The sequence below is a fragment of the Rattus norvegicus genome, chromosome 1 (genome assembly GCF_036323735.1).
Source record: "Rattus norvegicus strain BN/NHsdMcwi chromosome 1, GRCr8, whole genome shotgun sequence".
Taxonomy (NCBI): Eukaryota; Metazoa; Chordata; class Mammalia; order Rodentia; family Muridae; genus Rattus; species Rattus norvegicus.
Window position 1 is genome coordinate 30,148,123 of NC_086019.1, and position 19,132 is coordinate 30,167,254.

The 19,132-nt window shown below is 38.2% G+C and overlaps 1 protein-coding gene across 2 annotated transcripts in view; it reads left to right on the forward strand.

The window, feature by feature from the left end:
• The window catches only part of Rspo3 (R-spondin 3), an 84,739-nt gene that overhangs the window by 35,594 nt on the left and 30,013 nt on the right, over positions 1 to 19,132 (forward strand). For both annotated transcript variants that reach the window (NM_001100990.1, XM_017589545.3), the window contains 1 exon segment: positions 660 to 857. In NM_001100990.1, coding sequence (NP_001094460.1) covers positions 660 to 857 — 198 coding nt within the window.

Here is a 19,132-nt window from a genome sequence, read left to right on the forward strand (position 1 = left end):
TTATTAGCTGTCACCGACCAGAAGTTCCCTGAAGTTAGGGATGCAGCTGTTCATTTACTGAGCAGTGAATAATGTGTAGGCATTTCACAGCATGAGTCCAGGACAAGGACCTAAATGACTTTTCTGTCTACCATTCTTTAACACAGATATTCAAACCAAATGATGTTCCCATGTCTGCACATAACATCTCTTACATTAAGACGGCACATCTGCTCCAACCTAGAAACGTCGTCAGAAGTTCTGGGGTGGGGTCCAGAATCCTGTGCTTTATCGGGCCCTCCAAATAATTCTGAGAACTGCAAACGTTTAATTATCTAGTCAACAATTACTGTGCCCCCCAAGCTCTAGTAAGCATCACCCACAAGTTACAATGGCATTAGGAAATTTACAAAATATTGACTAGGTGTGCCTGAGTTAACTAGGTCCACTGCAGAATCCCAATTTGGTGAGAAGAAACTGTCCCAACAGTACATGTACTAAAAAACATATCCTACGTCTGCCCCTTATTTATGTTTTCTTGCCTATATGATATGCAGAATCTATTCTAAAAACAAGGTGGGTTAAAGGGCTACGCTGTGGTTGTTTGTTTGTTTGTTTGTTTGTTTCCTTGACAATCCTGCCAGTGCTTGGGATCCAACTGAGATTTTGTTTGGTTGCAGTACACTGTGAGGCCAGTGACTGGAGTTCATGGAGCCCATGCATGAAGAAAGGAAAAACATGTGGCTTCAAAAGAGGGACTGAAACACGGGTCCGAGATATACTGCAGCATCCTTCAGCCAAGGGGAACCTGTGTCCCCCAACCAGCGAGACAAGAACGTGTATAGTACAAAGAAAGAAGTGTTCAAAGGGAGAGCGAGGTACAAACTCACTAACACAGCATTCTTCTTTGACTCCTCCCAAATGTGATCCATATTTTACTTTATACCTTATAGAATACTTGGCCATATTCTTCATAACTGACGCCCTAAAATGTGCAGAAAAAGAACACTGTGGATCTACGTTACAGTTTATAGATCTCATAAGGTTTTTTTTTCCAGTATGAAACCTGATATCAGCATTTTAGTGTGATAATGTGATAAATGAAGCCCAGTTCCAGACACTCCTATAGATTTTAAGTTTGATTTTTTTTCTGTGATCTGCCTTGTTAATGCCTAAGAAGTTTTGGGAAGTTTCATAAACACAAGGTAAACATCATCTGGTATGAGACCATAACGAAGGGACATCCCCCTATCAAAGGAGACATTCCCTACACAATTGCCTAAAAATTAAATGGTGCAAATGTTTCTAAGTTCCAGTTTTAAGTAAAGGATTAAGACCACTGTGGGCATTCTGTCTCCATGTTGCTTTTATAGACTTTTGTAACAGGTTGCAGAAACCGTTAGATTATCTATGTCAGAATTTGTTAAAATCCTGTAAGCACCAAGGAGAAACCATTGAGTATAGTCCATGGGTGGAAATAAATTTCATTTAGAACTACAGCTGCTGATTTGTAAATGATCATTCTCCCACATTTCTTAATCATGCCCTCAGTACTTCGGTACAAATATGTTGCATATATTTAAATAATTATAGGTAATAGGCAGTTTTCTAGTGAGCCTATGAATGGCCCTGTCCACAAGCTAATTGTCATTTGACAGGAGTTGAATACTTCTGTGGATGAACTTCCTGAGCTTACGTCAGTCACTCCCTCACTAATTGATTTGACTTTTATTAAACTCTGACTTCCGTGTCTGCATATTATGTGAATTCCTAAAGATTCACAGCTAAGTAGAATCCTCTCTGAGAGTACCTTGAAGTTAAACCCAGAGTCCAATGGGAAGTCGAGACGTTTAAACTCATGATCATAAACAATATCATGTAGCAAAGTAGTTTCTTAGGAACCCAGAAGAGGACCCTACAAACATGAGCATTGTTTATAGAAAAAATAATTTGAATCACCTGAGCTTTACAAAATACCTTTTATTGTATCAAGAGGATCAATTGCCCACCATGAAGCTATATGGAGTCTTCTGTTACCTTCGGAACTCAGAACTTAGCATACTAAAATTTTTGGAAATATGGGTTATATTAAGGAGAACATCGAACTTTTGTAAATCTGTAAGAGGTTTTGGTTAAAGCTTGGTTTCAGAAATGCAAGTTGGCTAGAGAAAACGGTCTTTTTAGCATTTGTTATCAATTAATTTTCAAATCTCAGATTTTAAAAGTTGGCATTGGAAACCAAATGTTTGCGTACTCTCTTGGTACACTCCCATAACCACAGAGTTACTTCTGTTTACTAAAGATCTTGAAATTTGATGAACTACATCTTGCCTTAACCATATTCTTTTCTATAAAACCTACAGCATTAATCAGTATTTTATACATTTTCCTTTAAAAATATAAATGAAGTGAAGCTTATCCCATAGGGAGCCTAAATTATATTATCTTTTCTCTTTTGTTTGAGAATATGCCTTTCTAGTATGCTTCTCATTGCACCTGTCATAAACATTGATGTCACAAATGTCACTTCTTATGGCTAGTAGCTAGAAGAGAAGTTATGCCATAAAGGCGTTTCAGTATCAACCTGTAACATAAGCATGCACTTAAAACTTTGTTTCTGATCTTTGTTCCTCTCTTCTAAGGATACAGGAACATTTTGCTCTCACAAAGAGAGCTTTATGCAAATATGACGGTATAAAGGTTTTATTTTTCAAATTGAATAATGCATGTACTGGCAGGCACTGTTGATTCCCTGTGATGACATCCCTAGCCCCACTCCGCTCTTTCTCACTCTTCATTTGTCTTTCAATGAGCCTGTTTCTTTTCTCAAGGTAGGTTGGAAATATAAGGAAGGAATCAAACCGTGATCCTAATTCATCCCTCCTTAACGCCTTTCTTAAATTCTTTAAATGTCTACTTATTGAATATATTACATTAACAGGGGGAACTGGGGAAGGGTTGTGTGAGAGACGGACCAGAATGGGGGCCTGCAATCAGAGTGTAAAATGAATAAATTTAAAAAACAGTAAGAGTTCAAGGAAACACAGTTCTGACCTATTTCCATGCTTTCTATCCACTATATAGGACATGGGAACATTACCCAACTTCTCATTTAGCCTTAGGTATACATTTATGAAATATGTGTAATACACCATGAAGCATTTTAAAATGTAAATGCTACAAAGAATAAACACACTTAGAAAGGCTACCAGCAGGCTGAGTTGACTAGAAGACATATGAGTTAGTGTATCTGGATGAGCTAATCATCTTTATCTTAGAATTGTGAACATAAGAAACCTTCAGAAAGTTTAAGAGATAAGAGCTGTAAAATGATGAGCAGAAGATCTATCCGCCAGCTTATCTGCCTATTGTCTGATTGCTCTGGTTTCAGGATTCAGAGGTGTATAAAACAGGAAGCGTCTCCTAATTTTATAGCTTCACCACTGAAAGATGGGTGAAGCAAATGACCTGGTCTTTTTTTATAAAATGCATCTTCAAATCTTGATTTGAGACTACTTCTGAGATCTGCCTGGGAGGGTCACAGCAGACAGAAGTAGGCCACTCATTTTTTGCAACAGGTGCAGAACTTGCTTTCAGTATTTTTTCCTGCTAAGTTCTAGTTTCCAAAGGCAGAAGTTCTAGGGAAGAATGATAAGATCCAGAAATAACATTCCAAGAAGCGTTCAAAAAAGTTAAATAGAAGGAAATTGTTTCTAGATATAGAATGGATTGTGTTTTGAAAAGGTGAAATATTTTACCCATGTGTCTTTCCTACTCCCATTTTTATTGTGGTTCTAATTACTATTGGAAGTGAGGTTCATGAAGTCAATGTGTTTTTTGTAGTTCCAATTTCTAATTTTCACTAAATGTACCACTTGTTTACAATTTGAGATTATCTTCCATAATCTGTCATGTTCTTTTATAATCAGCTTTGAATTATTCATAAATCTATCATAAAAGTTATTATTACTACAATGTTTTCTCTGTCTTGAGCTTTTATCAACTTAATTATATATTGAGTTGTTATAACATACAAGATGTATTCTAAAAAGTTCTATAGGCTAGCATATAGACTTGTGTAAAATAGGTATTAAAATTGAAATATTGAAATAATAAAGAAAGAATAAGAAGCAAAAAAAAAGGAAATACAGCTCATGCGCTTTCAGTGGTTGTCAGTTCAGAATTACTGACTTTTTGACATGCTCGATAATACCTCAGATCAGGGGAAAAGACGTGTATATGCCTGATTTTGACTTATAGCAGTATGTGTTTTGGGGTGTGTGTGTGTGTGTGTGTGTGTGTGTGTGTGTGTGTGTGTGTGTGTATGTGTGTGTGTGTGTGTAGGATCCATTTATTTCTTATTTTTTTGTAGATTCCATCAATTTACTGTACAGATAGTATTTAGGGAAGTTGACATATGATGAAGGAAATTCTTTAACTTGTATAAAGGATTTTCTGTAATCAGAGGTGTCATGTGATCTTGGAATAGAAAGAAGAGAGAAAACAAACTGGAACAACAGTCTGTCTTCTCTAAAGGTGAACCAACTCCCTCTGGAAGCAAAGAGGAGTTGTTTAAATAGAACAAAGCATCTAGAGGTCCTTCAGGAAAAATGCTAGTATGAATTATCATGCCGTCATTTTATATGAATAAACTATAGATGCAATATGTATCTTCTCAGGTTGTAGATTATAGTTTCACATGAGATGTGAACCACTATGTGAAACTATATAAAAGATGTGCAACATGTTAACTTCTAAATGAGTGTTACTCTATTGACAATGGTATAAATTTATATTACTTTTACCATCACAGCAAGATGACTTTTTATAAAATCTAACAAAAATGTTAGCATGATCTAAAGTTTTGAGAGGTCAACTTCTCTGTTCTGTTTGTTTGTTTGTTTGCCTACTTGTTATTATTGTTGTTATTGTTGTTGTTGTTGCTGTTTGATGCAGGGTCTCATTATATAGGTTAGTCGGGCCTGGAACTTACTAGGTAGACCAGGCTAGATTAAAACTTCAAAGATCTTCTAGTCTCTCCCTCTTGCGTGCTGGGATTAAAGGTGTGGTATGAACCACCACACTCAGCTTGGTCAACTTCTTTAACACTTGTAACTGTTCTGTTGACTTAGAGAGGGGTTACTTACAGGAAGAGTTTATTAAATAGCATTTCAGCATCACTGAGAATTCCAGAATAATTTCTTGGAAACAAAATAAATGCATTCCTCTTTATCAGGGACAAATAGATGGACTTTTATTTACATTGGTGTCCTGCCTCCATGTGTGTCTGTGTCAGAGTGTCCCGGAACTGGAAATGCAAACAGTTGTGAACTGTTATGTGGGTCCTAGCACTTGAACTTGGGTCCTTTGGAAGAGCAGCCACTGCTCTTAACCACTGGGCCATCTCTCCAGCCCTAGATGCATCTCTTATTAATAGGGACTAAAATTGTACCTTTTCTCCATTTTCATCTCTCAGAAGACAAGCTACCTCAAGACCCTCATTCTCACTTCAAAATGAGATCTTTCTGTTCTTTGGTTGTGGTTGTAAATGAGTAGATTAACCACTTCAAAATAGTAAGGAGACACTAGGAGTTGTTTTGTTTCTGATGGGACATTCCAACCTGCTAATAGTATGTAGATGAAACACTGATGTAAATTAATGACGCTTTTGCTACCATTCTTGTACATAGCTAGTCCTACACAAATAGACTGTTCAGATTCTGGGGAGAAGCTTCTGCCAACACTGGATATTTGTACTTGGTAGAAAGAAAAAAAATAGTGACCCAAAGGGAGATACTCAATCCTTGAAGGCATTAGTCAACTTTGTAATATAAATGTATGCTCACAACCACAACAACAACAACAACAACAACTACTACTACTACTACTACTACTACTACTACTATTACTACTACTACTACTACTTGTTTTCTCCTCCTCATCCTCATCCTCCTCCTCCTCTTCTCCCTCCTCCTCCTCTTTCATTTTCTTCTTGTTTCTTCCCCTCCTCCTTTTTTTGTGAGATGGGGGCTCTCAACATAGTTCTTATTGTGCTGGAACTCCCTATGTACGCCAGGATGGCTTCAAACTCACAGAGATCTGCTCTGCCTCCTAAATGCTAGGATCAAAAGTTTGGACCACCCTTTCCAGCACTCACAAACTTCTTAATGCTAAAAGCTATGCAGAAAATAGAAAGACTTTTATTTCATAGCTTGCATTCTTTGATTTATGTTACTTTTTATCTCAACTTGTGGTTGTCAAGTCTTCTTTATAATTAAAACAAAATTCTTATCATTAGCATCTTCTAAGCTCCAAACATGGGATACTATTAATGGTAGTGAGAATTTATGTTAAATAGCATTTATGGTAGAAATACTTGTGTTAGTGTTATTCATCTAGGCCTGTCCTTTGCAAAGTTAAAGAAAAAAATGTGTTAACTTCTGTGTTGGCAGAAACCTTGCCATTGCTATTCTAATGTAATCTAGCCAAGAGATGCTTGCAAATGCCTATGTTCTTTGAGATTCCTTTTTAGGGAGGACATTTAAATACCTAACGCATTTTATCTTTTAATGTGTTTCTGTCTTTATCTCTATGTCATGTGTGAGTGTTAAGTGTATGTTTTTCTATGCACATTTGTGTGTGTGTGTGTGTGTGTGTGTGTGTGTGTGTGTGTGTGTGTGTGTGTGTGTTTATATGGCTGTAGAGGCCTAAAGTTGATGTTGGGTATCTTCCATGATGACTCTCTATGCTGTTGTTTGATAAAAGGCTTCTCATTTAACCTGGATCTCAATGATTGGTTAGAATGTCTTGGCAGGCAATGAGCTACTTGGAATCTGCTTGTCTCTCCCACTCAGACCAGGACTGAAACTCATGTGGTTGTGCCAGGGGTGCTAGAGTCCTGAATTCAGGATTTGTGCTTATGTGGCAGGGACTTCATTAGCTGATACATTTCTTTAATGCCTTCTTTAATGTGTTTAAAATAACACACAGGGCTAACTATACTACAAATATTCCTTAGCCCCTAATCAATGATCTTACCCTTGTTTATATGTTTAGATACTATGAGAGATGTTTCCATAAATTTACACTGCACAACAAGTAACTTCAAAATAGAGGCTAGAACAACAGCCATGCATTAAAGGATCCGTGACTGGGTAGTTTAAATAGAGATCCATTCAACAATTCTGAGCTTAGCTGGGCTCCTTCATGTGGCTCATCCATGCTCCTTCTGGATGGCTGAGAACTAAGACTAATGGCCTATGTTCAATATCAAGAAGGTGCATCAAGTCCACAGGAGAATGGTAAAGTAGGTTTACCTGAGGACACTATAGGGTTGCCCTCCCATGGGTCACTTTCCTTTTCTACCTACATTTTGGAACATCTCCCCTACAGCTCTGAGTCTGTTCTATCTCTCTCCCCCAAGTATCTCGATCTCTTCCTGCCTTCTCCCACCTCTTTTTTTCCTCTCCAGCCATTGGCCACTGGCATCTTTATTGAGAAATCAAAAACCAATTGGGGGCAAGGACCTTCAGCGTCAGGAAACACAGATCGCTGATTAAATAGAAGCATGAGGACTACTGTATAGATATGAAGTATGTTATTTCTATTGTACCTTCCATGTGCAAAATGAAGTGTTATTAGTTAGTCTTCCCACGGCTGCCACAAGATACTTGGCAAAAACTACTTAAAGACAAAGGGTTGACTTTGGTTCACAGTTTGAGATCAGAGCCCTGGCAGCAGGAATTTAAGGCAACTAGTTGCATACCTTCCCCAGTCAAGAAGCAGAGAGTGAGATGACTACTCAGGGAGCTCTCTCTCTCTCTCTCTCTCTCTCTCTCTCTCTCTCTCTCCCTCTCTCTCTCCCTCTCCTCTCTCTCCACCTCTCCCTCCTCTCTCTCTCTCTCTCTCCCTCTCCTTCTCTCTCTCTCTCTCTCCCTCTCTCTCTCCCTCTCCTCTCTCTCCACCTCTCCCTCCTCTCTCTCCACCTCTCCCTCCTCTCTCTCTCTCTCTCTCTCTCTCTCTCTCTCTCTCTCTCTCTCCCTCTCTCTCTCCCTCTCCTCTCTCTCCACCTCTCCCTCCTCTCTCTCTCTCTCTCTCTCTCTCTCTCTCTCTCCCTCTCTCTCTCTCTCTCTCTCTCTCTCTCTCTCTCTCTCTCTCTCTCTCTCTCTCTCCCTCCTGTTTATTCAGTATAGGACCCCACCACATGGAATGGTCCTGCCCCCACTTTGCCTGACTCTTCTCACACCAGCTAACCTAATACAGAAACTTCCTCACAGATGTGCCTAGAGGTTTGTTTCCATGGTTCCATTTCTAAATCACACCAAGTTGACACAGTTATCCATCACAAGGAGACTAGAAGAAAAAAATTAAAAGTCAAGCCAGGGAGCGGGGAAGATGGCTCAGCCATGACGAGCACTTGTTGCTCTTACAGAGGACACAGGTTTGATCCTCTAGCATCACAGGGTGGCACATGGATGCCAAAGCCCAGTCATGTACAATCATAAAATAAATAATCTTTTGTTTATAAAAAGCCAGGTCAAGATACACTCATGTACTAAATATTTACTTAAGTAGCACTTTGTGCTAGGTGTTCTAATGTATAAAAAGTTAAAAAAAAACCACTCTGCCTTTACCATTATTTTCATATTCTAGGTAATAACATATGCTTGGTGCTCCTTAAAGCTTTGATCACCCTGTTCAACTTCCTTGTAGCAAAAACCTGTGTTGAGAGTTTTCATTTTCACGATAAGACCACTAGGAGCTACAGTCTCCATTAAAGTTTACTACCATATTTACAAAAGCATCTATTTTTCACTGGTAAAATATAAAATAGATCTGCCTATATTTTGTTCTAGCTTCAAGACAAACATACGGTGTTTTTCCTGTGACCACCATATTGATGCACTGATTCACGTTTTTCGAACGGCTGAGTAGGGTTAAAGGTACAGCCTGTGGCTGTGGAACAGAGTTTGAATTAATAGGGCCTTTGGAGAATGACCTCAAGACCTTTGGCTTCACTTGTAGCCTGCTCTGGCCAACTAAGATTCCTGCCAATTAGTAGGGTTCCCTAGAGAGGGACTCCAAGAGCATCAGCGTAAAGTTAAATTCTGAACCCCCAAATGTAGTTTCCAAAAAGGACTTTCTTGTCCTGTGCTAATCACAAAATAAACATTTCTCAGCAAAAAAGACACTTTCTTCTTTCACGGTCCGGTCTAGCTCCTCGCACCCCTTCCACTCTTTAAAAGTGCTGCTCTTGCTGAGATCCACGGCACAGGAGACGAGCCCACATTTGCAGACAGAAAAGGGATTATTCTAACCATAGAGTGCTATCTTAGTCACCCTATTTACTCCAGCAACTTCACAGAGGCCTCACAGAGAAACTCCGTGTATGTCCGTGTCTGACAGGATGGAGCGCACACTTTCTTAGGCCTCCCCAGAGGTGTGAGGGAGCTGATCTAACCGGAAACAGTTTGTCTCTGTGGCATCACTGAAGAGAAATACCCTCAAGTTTAAAATTTTAAAAAATTAAAAACTGTTTACTATGTCGTTAAGATGCTTTGTCTGATGCCAAACTTAGGCTGTGGAAACTAAGTTATGAAAATATCAAATAGCTTCTGTATTTAAAAATTGTATATGTGGGACATTACAAGGATAAGGCCTTGTTCCAGCTCAAGGGATTTCACCCTGTATGAGCATTGAGCCAAACTTCTCAGAACAAGGTGGATATTTTACTGATGAACAAATGCGAGCAGGTTGTCCTGGTTTGGTGTCTTTCACCAGCAAGCTTTACTGTTAATGTAGTGAATGGATATAAAAGAAAATTCTCCAAAACCTCTTAAGGTGCTGGATTCTCATTTGCTTCCGCAAATATTTTCATTTTTCAATTCAATTCTTTTTTTCACATTTCTTTCTTCAAACCATCCTTATTCCTTAAGATCTAAAATTAGACCAATTTTTTTTCAATTATTTCTCTTTCTGATTGTGACATCTCTATATATTATTCATAAACTGTATGAACTGGTTGTCAGTATTGAAAAATCATACACCAGGATTCATCAGGACATATGCATTCAGAATAGCAGATCTAGGGGCTGGAGAGGTGGCTCACTGGTTAAGGTCACTGTCTGCTCTTCCACACAGAATTAAACCCTTCCTGAGTTTAATTCCTAGCCACTGCATGGTGGCTCACAACTATCTATACTGGGGTCTGATGCCCTCTTCTGGCATGCAGGTATACATACAGATAGAGCACTCATACATAAAATAAATGAATGAATCTATTTTTACAAAAAAAAAAAGACAGATCTAAAATTATCTTAAACAAACAAAAAAAGCTTTAAGCATAGGATTTTGTAAATTGCAACGCCATTGAACCATCTGTTTTCTTTCTTCATTGTTTCAATTCATCTTCCCTCTTTCCCTACTTATTGGTTTGTTTTCCATAGCTGTGAATCTTTCTAAAATTTAGAAGAAAACTGGCTCTAAACAGCTCCAGTCCATGGTCCATATGAAGAAGTCCCAATTTACCCTAATTTTCCTGTCCACCTGGTCTATTCATGGAGGATTCTCGTTGATCAGTTTGAATCACATGTCCATTCCTCGAAGCAATCACTCCAGCAGACATTTACAATATGTTGATTGATCTGCCTTTCGATTGGTAACATGCCTACAATTAAAACCGGGTGCCACTGTGAGTCGTTTAACTTACAAATAAGGATGTATGTGTAAATGGCCCAGCTCAGTACATGCAGACATCAGTGTGAACGTGCTCAAAACTATTCAATGTACAAACCTATCCTTTCACCAGATAGTTTCCAGCCAATATGTACAAAAGCAATTTAAACAGTAAAGCTTAAGCATTTTTTTCCAGTTTTGACCAGATGTGCATGTCTAGCATAATGCTAATAGTATTTTCATTTAACCATTTTTTCCAGTTTCTGGGTTTTTAGGAACATTTTTATGGGATTAAACTGACTTTAACCGAATCCACTTCTCCTTCAATGGTCTCTGGGATGGATTTGCAGACTCCAAGCAAGGATACTCATTTCCATTTCTAGCTCAGGGTTCCGTGTGGAGCACACCAGTGTGGGTAATGACCGTGTGCTCAATTACTCACCCTGCCACTGGAACTTTACGATGAACTCAAACCTAATTACTGAACCCCTGTGTTTATGTTATGCATACACCACGGGGTCATAACTCTAGCCTCTATGAGGCCAGGCTGCTAAAACTGGAAAATATGTCTTATGAGGAATTGTTTTGTTTATTTGTTTTTTCTGCTAGAGGAGTCTTTTTTTTCTGCCTTTGCAAAGATTCAGAAGAGTTGCTCAACAAAGAATAATTATAGTCCATGACTAGGGACGGATATGTACATGAATGCATGAGATATTGCTTTATGTTTTGCACCAAAAGCAATAGGATATTGGGAGGCATGTTTATTTCTTACTGTGGAATAATATCTAAATTCAGGAAAGGAGATGATATACTAAACTCACAGTTGAGTTTATAAGTGTGTGTGCAGGAACACCACACATGCATGCATGTGCACATTCAATTGTTCATTTCAAAAGTATAGCAGAATACAGGAAGTGTGTCTTTAATGAGATGGTTGGTGGGTCCAATGTTCTTGCCAGGAAGGCTGATGATATGCGATGGATCCTGGGGACCCACACAAGAGAGGGAAAGAAGTAAGCCCTATCCGTACAGTTCTACACACACACACACACACACACACACACACACACACACACACAGACTCACAAACACTAAATAAAATGTAATGATAAACAATTTTAAAGAAAACATACATAATTAAAATTAAGAGCTTTTGTCTACTTGTAACTCATGAACAAAAGCATTTTCTTAATTCACAGAAACAATCATCTACTTTTCCAAAATGTAATCAGTATGATTAATCGATAACTATTTTATGAAATGCTCACATGTAGAGAGAAATACCACTCAGGGTAGTGACTAAACATTGTGTCAGATCTATACTCTCTGATTCATATCACAGACTGAGGATCTAGGCTTTAACTTCTTTTCCTAGATATTACAATTTAGTTTACTACCGTAGTTTATGAGCAAAGCCCTAGTAGATTCAATATTTGCCCAGCTTCTCAAGTTCTGTTCTGAAGTGTGTAAAAGAAGGGAGTTCACATATATCTAACATATTTTATTTAGTGTAAGTGTGTATTGGGGGGTGTGATGTGTGTATATGAGTATAGGTGTGACTCTCAGAGGTCCACTTTCAGCAGTCAGTTCTCTATTTCCACTAAGTTCCAGGGATCAACTGAGGTTGGCACGCTCACCGGGCAAGCACTTGAACCTGAGACTTCTCAACAGCTCCAGATTTTTCTACTTAACCCTTTTTTAGCTACTTCCAACCCTGTGGCAACTTTTTAATGTTGTTCCTTTTGTCTTATTTTCCCCACCCATGCACATTTACCCAATCAATTAATATACACATGTATACTGAGCTAATTAATGAATTAGCTAATTAATATATACCTATATCCTGAGACAGGACATCTCCACATTCACGTTTAAATGACCCAGGTCAATGCCAGCTTGACCCTGAATTCACAATCTGTTTCTTCTCTTCCTCCAAAGGCTGGATTACAAGTGTGTACCACTACATCCAGCTGTTGTAATTTTCCCTTTCATTAAAAATGGATTTTTCATATATAATATATAATATATCCTAACTAGTTCTCCCTCCCTCTACTCCTCACAATTCCCCATCTACCCTCCTTCTGATTCAGATACATTCCCTTTCTAGCTCTCATTAGAACACAAGCAGCCTTCTAAATAATAATCTTACAGGCAGCATACCACTGTAGATCAAAGGGTTTATAGTTGGGTTGATGTTAACCTTTGTAGTGTGCAGAGTTTCTTCTCTATGCTAACTCATAGTAGTAAAGTCTCTATAACTTTACCACTAGGCACCAGCTTGACTTCTCCATGTTCAATGAGTTGTGTAGGTGTTGTCTACAGCAATGGGGCCTTGCTGTCAGTTGATGGAGAGCAAACTGTAGGTTTGATAACAGCCAAAGGTGTTTGGAGATTCCCATGGAACCCCTTTGGCCAACAATTCAGTTAGAAGGACTCATTCCCAGTACTGGAAGCTTTGTGACAAGAAATGTCCACTTGGGGTTCTATCTTTCATATTATTTGGTTATTTCATTTAGACCACAATCATTTCTGTATATTTTTAGAAAGCTTCTACTACTATCTATCAGAAGGAGGGTAGGTGGAGAACCCTCCCTCTCCTCTCCCTTTCCTTATTTGATACTCCCATTCCAGCATCTCCTATTCATTCATAGCTATATATTCTATTTTCCTTTCTGAGGGAGATCTATCTATCCAACCTAATCCCTACTCTATAATTAACTCTGTGGTTCTAGGAATTATAGCTTGACATCTATTTACTGAACAGCTAATATCCACATGAAAAGCTTTTATTTTAAACTAGCTGTCTATTGGCATGTTCAGAATCTTAAGATAATGTCTGGTTTTCCATTATCATTTCAATAAAAGTCAAAAATATTTGTGGTCGAAACTGTTTCAGTTCAACCACAAGTCTACCGTGAGTGTTATTTGCCTTACTTTTTAATTTTTGCTAAAGCATTTTATTGCCAATAATTATATATCTGCTGTTGTAAAAGCTCAACATTTTTGAATGTATAAAATTAAAAATTAACAATATCCCTCCACTCAGGATAGCTCCATCCTCTGAGAAAAGTTATATTAAATTGTTGATCTTTGTTCCAGATTATTCTTTCAACTGTTGCAATATAGTCATTTCTAGCAGAGGTGCAATAGATGACACACCTGCTTTTAAACTTCAAGTGGACTTTTAACTAGCTCTATGGCTTTTAAGCAAGTTATGTCAACTTTTTATGCCTTGTTTTCTTCATCTTTTAGATGACACTACCAGAACATTAAAATAAAAATTCATCAATGTATATAAAATTATACTTGTGCCTGGAATGTAAAAATCTTGTAGTAAGTACCAAGCGTTGGCCAAGTAAAGCAAAAGCAATGCATATATGTGTATACCAGAAGCTCATTACATAAAGTAGGTTAATAGTAGAACTGTGCTGTTAGCAAGCAGAAAGTAATTGGAACGTGTATGCACTGCCCATAGGGATGGAAGAAGATAGAACCTGCCAGACACTTCCACAGAAATCCAAACTGAAATTATAATATGACCCAGCAATTCCAATTCTGAGTGTATACTAAGAGAATTAAAAGTAGGTTAATCAAGAGGACATTTATATGCCCATGTTAATAAAAGTATTACTTACAGTAGTCGAAAGATGTAAGCATTGAAGAAGACTCAATAAACAAAGTGTAGTGTGTGCAATCAGTGGTGCATCATTACTTGAAAAAGGAAAGACATTTTCATACATGCTAAAACATGAGTAAAACTGAAGGCACTATACTAGCTGAAGCCAGCTATTCACGATATCACAAATACCCAATGGTTCTGCTTAGATGAGCTACCAAGAACTGCAAAAATCACCCAGAGAGACATTAGACAGAGATGCTAGGGATAGGGAGAAAAGGAAAATGACATTGTTGAGAAGTAAGAGTTTCAATTCTGCAAAATGAAGAGTCCTCCAAATTGACATCCGTGATGGCTTCACAATATGAATACCTTAATGTCACTAAACTCTATGCTTAAAATGTCTAGGATCTTTATGAATGATTTACCTCAATTTAAAAAATAAATGCTGTGGGTTGAAAAGATGACTTAGTAGGTAAAGGATTGCACTTCTGGTAACATGAGCTCTATGCCTGGAACCCAGTAAAGGTGGAAGGATTAAACTGATTCCGCCAACTTCTAATCTCCACAAATGTGCCATGGTACAAGCACTGACCCCCCCATACAAACATGAACACATTATGTACACACATGCACCATGATAGTGAAAAAAGTTTACTGTTATAGTAGCGTTTGTGTAAGGAATGAATTCAAGCTAGTCAACATCTATGGGCTAGACTGACCATAGTTCCATAGTTGAGAACCATTGAACATGTTTTCTTTTCTTTTTTTTTATTAACTTGAGTATTTCTTATATACATTTCGAGTGTTATTCCCTTTCCCGGTTTCCGGGCAAACATCCCCCTCCCCCCTCCCCTTCTTTATGGGTGTTCCCCTCCCCATCCTCCCCCCCCCCCGTGCCGCCCTCCCCCCAACAATCTAGTTCACTGGGGGTTCAGTCTTAGCAGGACCCAGGGCTTCCCCTTCCACTGGTGCTCTTACTAGGATATTCATTGCTACCTATGAGGTCAGAGTCCAGGGTCAGTCCATGTATAGCCTTTAGGTAGTGGCTTAGTCCCTGGAAGCTCTGATTGCTTGGCATTGTTTTTCATATGGGGCCTCAAGCCCCTTCAAGCTCTTCCAGTTCTTTCTCTGACTCCTTCTGCGGGGGTCCTATTCTCAATTCAGTGGTTTGCTGCTGGCATACGCCTCTGTGTTTGCTGTATTCTGGCTGTGTCTCTCAGGAGCGATCTACATCCAGCTCCTGTCAGCCTGCACTTCTTTACTTCATCCATCTTGTCTAATTGGATGGCTGTATATGCATGGGCCACATTTGGGGCAGGCTCTGAATGGGTGTTCCTTCTGAGTCTGTTTTAATCTTTGCCTCTCTATTCCCTGCCAAGGGTATTCTTGTTCCCCTTTTAAAGAAGGAGTGAAGCATTCACATTTTGGACATCCGTCTTGAGTTTCATGTGTTCTAGGCATCTAGGGTAAATCAAGCATTTGGGCTAATAGCCACTTATCAATAAGTGCATACCATGTGTGTTTTTCTGTGATTGGGTTACCTCACTCAGGATGATATTTTCCAGTTCCGACCATTTGCCTACGAATTTCATAAAGTCATTGTTTTTGATAGCTGAGTAATATTCCATTGTGTAGATGTACCACATTTTCTGTATCCATTCCTCTGTTGAAGGGCATCTGGGTTCTTTCCAGCTTCTGGCTATTATAAATAAGGCTGCTATGAACATAGTGGAGCACGTGTCTTTTTTATATGTTGGGGCATCTTTTGGGTATATGCCCAAGAGAGGTATAGCTGGATCCTCAGGCAGTTCAATGTCCAATTTTCTGAGGAACCTCCAGACTGATTTCCAGAATGGTTGTACCAGTCTGCAATCCCACCAACAATGGAGGAGTGTTCCTCTTTCTCCGCATCCTCGCCAGCATCTGCTGTCACCTGAGTTTTTGATCTTAGCCATTCTCACTGGTGTGAGGTGAAATCTCAGGGTTGTTTTGATTTGCATTTCCCTTATGACTAAAGATGTTGAACATTTCTTTAGGTGTTTCTCAGCCATTCGGCATTCCTCAGCTGTGAATTCTTTGTTTAGCTCTGAACCCCATTTTTTAATAGGGTTATTTGTCTCCCTGTGGTCTAACTTCTTGAGTTCTTTGTATATTTTGGATATAAGGCCTCTATCTGTTGTAGGATTGGTAAAGATCTTTTCCCAATCTGTTGGTTGCCGTTTTGTCCTAACCACAGTGTCCTTTGCCCTACAGAAGCTTTGCAGTTTTATGAGATCCCATTTGTCGATTCTTGATCTTACAGCATAAGCCATTGGTTGAACATGTTTTCTAAACATCTTTGGTGTTCTCACTTACCTTCACGGTAAAATCTGAATTTGACATTTCTCTTGGTTCTTTGCTATAGAAAGGAGTAATGATTTCCCCAGCCTCTTTAGGAAAAAAAAAAGCTTGAATCTAGAAAGGGAAAACAATGGTTTTTACATGGGGCCATGCAATTTATTCCAGATGAGATTCTAGCCTCTACTGTGCTATAACTACAGTGAGTTTAGATAATCAACAGTCAAAGCTGTTGTGACAGGTAGCTTCCTTGAGATACACTGTTCTGGGCCTTGCATTTATTTGTTTCTTGGTTTCTCCCTCTTGTTTATATTCCCTTGTGCAAACTTAAGAAGATGGTCCCCCCATTTATTCTGTAATGCAGGCAAACTAGAGAAAATAGAGGTAAAATTTGTAACAGGGCCACACAGATCTATTAGAAGCATGACCTACCTTGAAGTAGCATTTAACATACAGTGTGTATTGTTCTGCACATCTTGTGCTGTTAACCTCCTGGCCTCATGCTTTCTTCTGGGTTTTTGTCATTTGTTCCATCTTTGCTGATTTCTAAATAAATAATGTAAAACACTAGGTTGCCAACTGGCCTTAAATTGGCTGGAACCTCAGGAGAACTATTCCGAACACTTTTTATATAAACTCTAAGGAGGTCAAACATAGACAACTCTCAGCTGCTAAGCTTGGATTCCACAAGTCACTGACCAGTTATAATTAATAGTAATTAATGGCAGATGACAAATGTTTATTGCCTAACTGAGCTATGTGTGTGCAATACTAAGTTTTCAAAAAAGTCAGTGTGAAAGGATCAAAACATACGTGTTAAAGTATCAAAAGGAATAAAAGTACAGACATGCGATCCAAATGTTCTTCTAAACGCAAGTACCTAAGTATCCAGAGAAGACATTTTTTTCATAATATTAAAATATGGATTGACATGGAACTCTATTTCATTAGGCCAAAAGTCAGTTTTATGAGCCTATATTTCTAGGGGAAATAGCCTTATGAACCATAGACAAACATTTATACAAAATGAACATAATATACACAAATCAACAGATATGAAGTCTGAAACCAAAGTGTTTAATGTGCACAGGTTTTGTGGTCAGAAAAAAAATCAGTATTCAAATGCTGTGTTGGTTTAAATTTGTAGAGTTCTACTAAATGATAAAACTATGGTTCATTCACTTCTGGATACTAAAGAGTTAAGACTCAGTGATTCAGGTACCTGGTTGTGTAATCCCAGGAGCATAGTAAGATGCTTAAAATAGAAATGAATCCTCCACTTACTAAAGGTGAAGTAAAAGATTTTTGAAGGGAATTACAGGAAAAGTCAAAAAAACTTATAAAAAAACAGAGAGGAAAAGTAACTTGATTAACTTATTTCCATATTCAACAGAATCCATTCAATATAACCATATCCATTAACACAGATTCTTCCCAATTGGACTGTGATTGAATAATTCTCTTTCCTGAATGTTTGACAGTTTTACATGATTATTTTATGTATTTTTAAGTATCCTAGGCTTGTATGCATTTTATTCAAAACTGTAACTTAAACATGAGCAAATTGAGACATTGTGTGAATAGTCGGCTGAGTGATATTAAGTAATTGGCTTATACAGTAATAATGTCCAGTTCTGACCCCAGTGCGATTCAAGTATCCTAGACAGAAAAGTGTATGTATAAACTACTATGATCAGCCACTAATAGTTGGGGCAAAATTGTGCCTACAATCTGCGTCTTTTTGAGAATAAACTTCATCCTATCTGCTTTAACACTTTTGCTCCATGTTCAGAATGAAGGTATATTTCTTTTGTTTCCACATCTCCATTCATATCCTAATCAAAAGGGTTAACAACAACCATTATTTTCTTGATATTCTTGTTGATGTTGCTGATACAATCAAAAACATTCAGTTTCTCCCACCAAACTTGTTTATTTTTTCTGTTTATTCCACTATTCAAAAATCAAACATGAACTTAACAAATTGCCAATGATTTCCCCTTTGTTTACGTACACCCATGTTTTAATCCCATATTGTTTTTGAAAACTGTGAACATCGTATTGAGGTGGTAGAAATATCTGTGTTCACATATCACACTGTCTAAACAAAAGCATTGTCAACAGAGTCAGTAAACTTCAGGCACCATGGGCCTTGTGCACATTTTACAGGGCTGTGTTTAAGTAAGAGTCTTAATAAGATATTCATGAAGCTTTTTCAAAGGATATGAATGCTAATGCCACATTTAATTGCTATTTTGTAACACTAAAGACATAACAGAAAACTGATTGAAGGATTCAAGAGGTGTGATTTTCTGCTCAACTTGTAAAGTATATATGGTCTCTACACATACTCTATGAATGAGAGGTTATGCTGGACACACAGAGCAGAGTCCTCTGAGGGTGAAGCAAGGTGCAAGCGGGTAGGGCTCTAAGAAAGAACAGCACGTGTGTGTGTGTCACTGAGCAGATGCATCATGGCTTTTAGGAATGTTCTCTGAAGCTTGGGATGATGTAGAAAAAAGT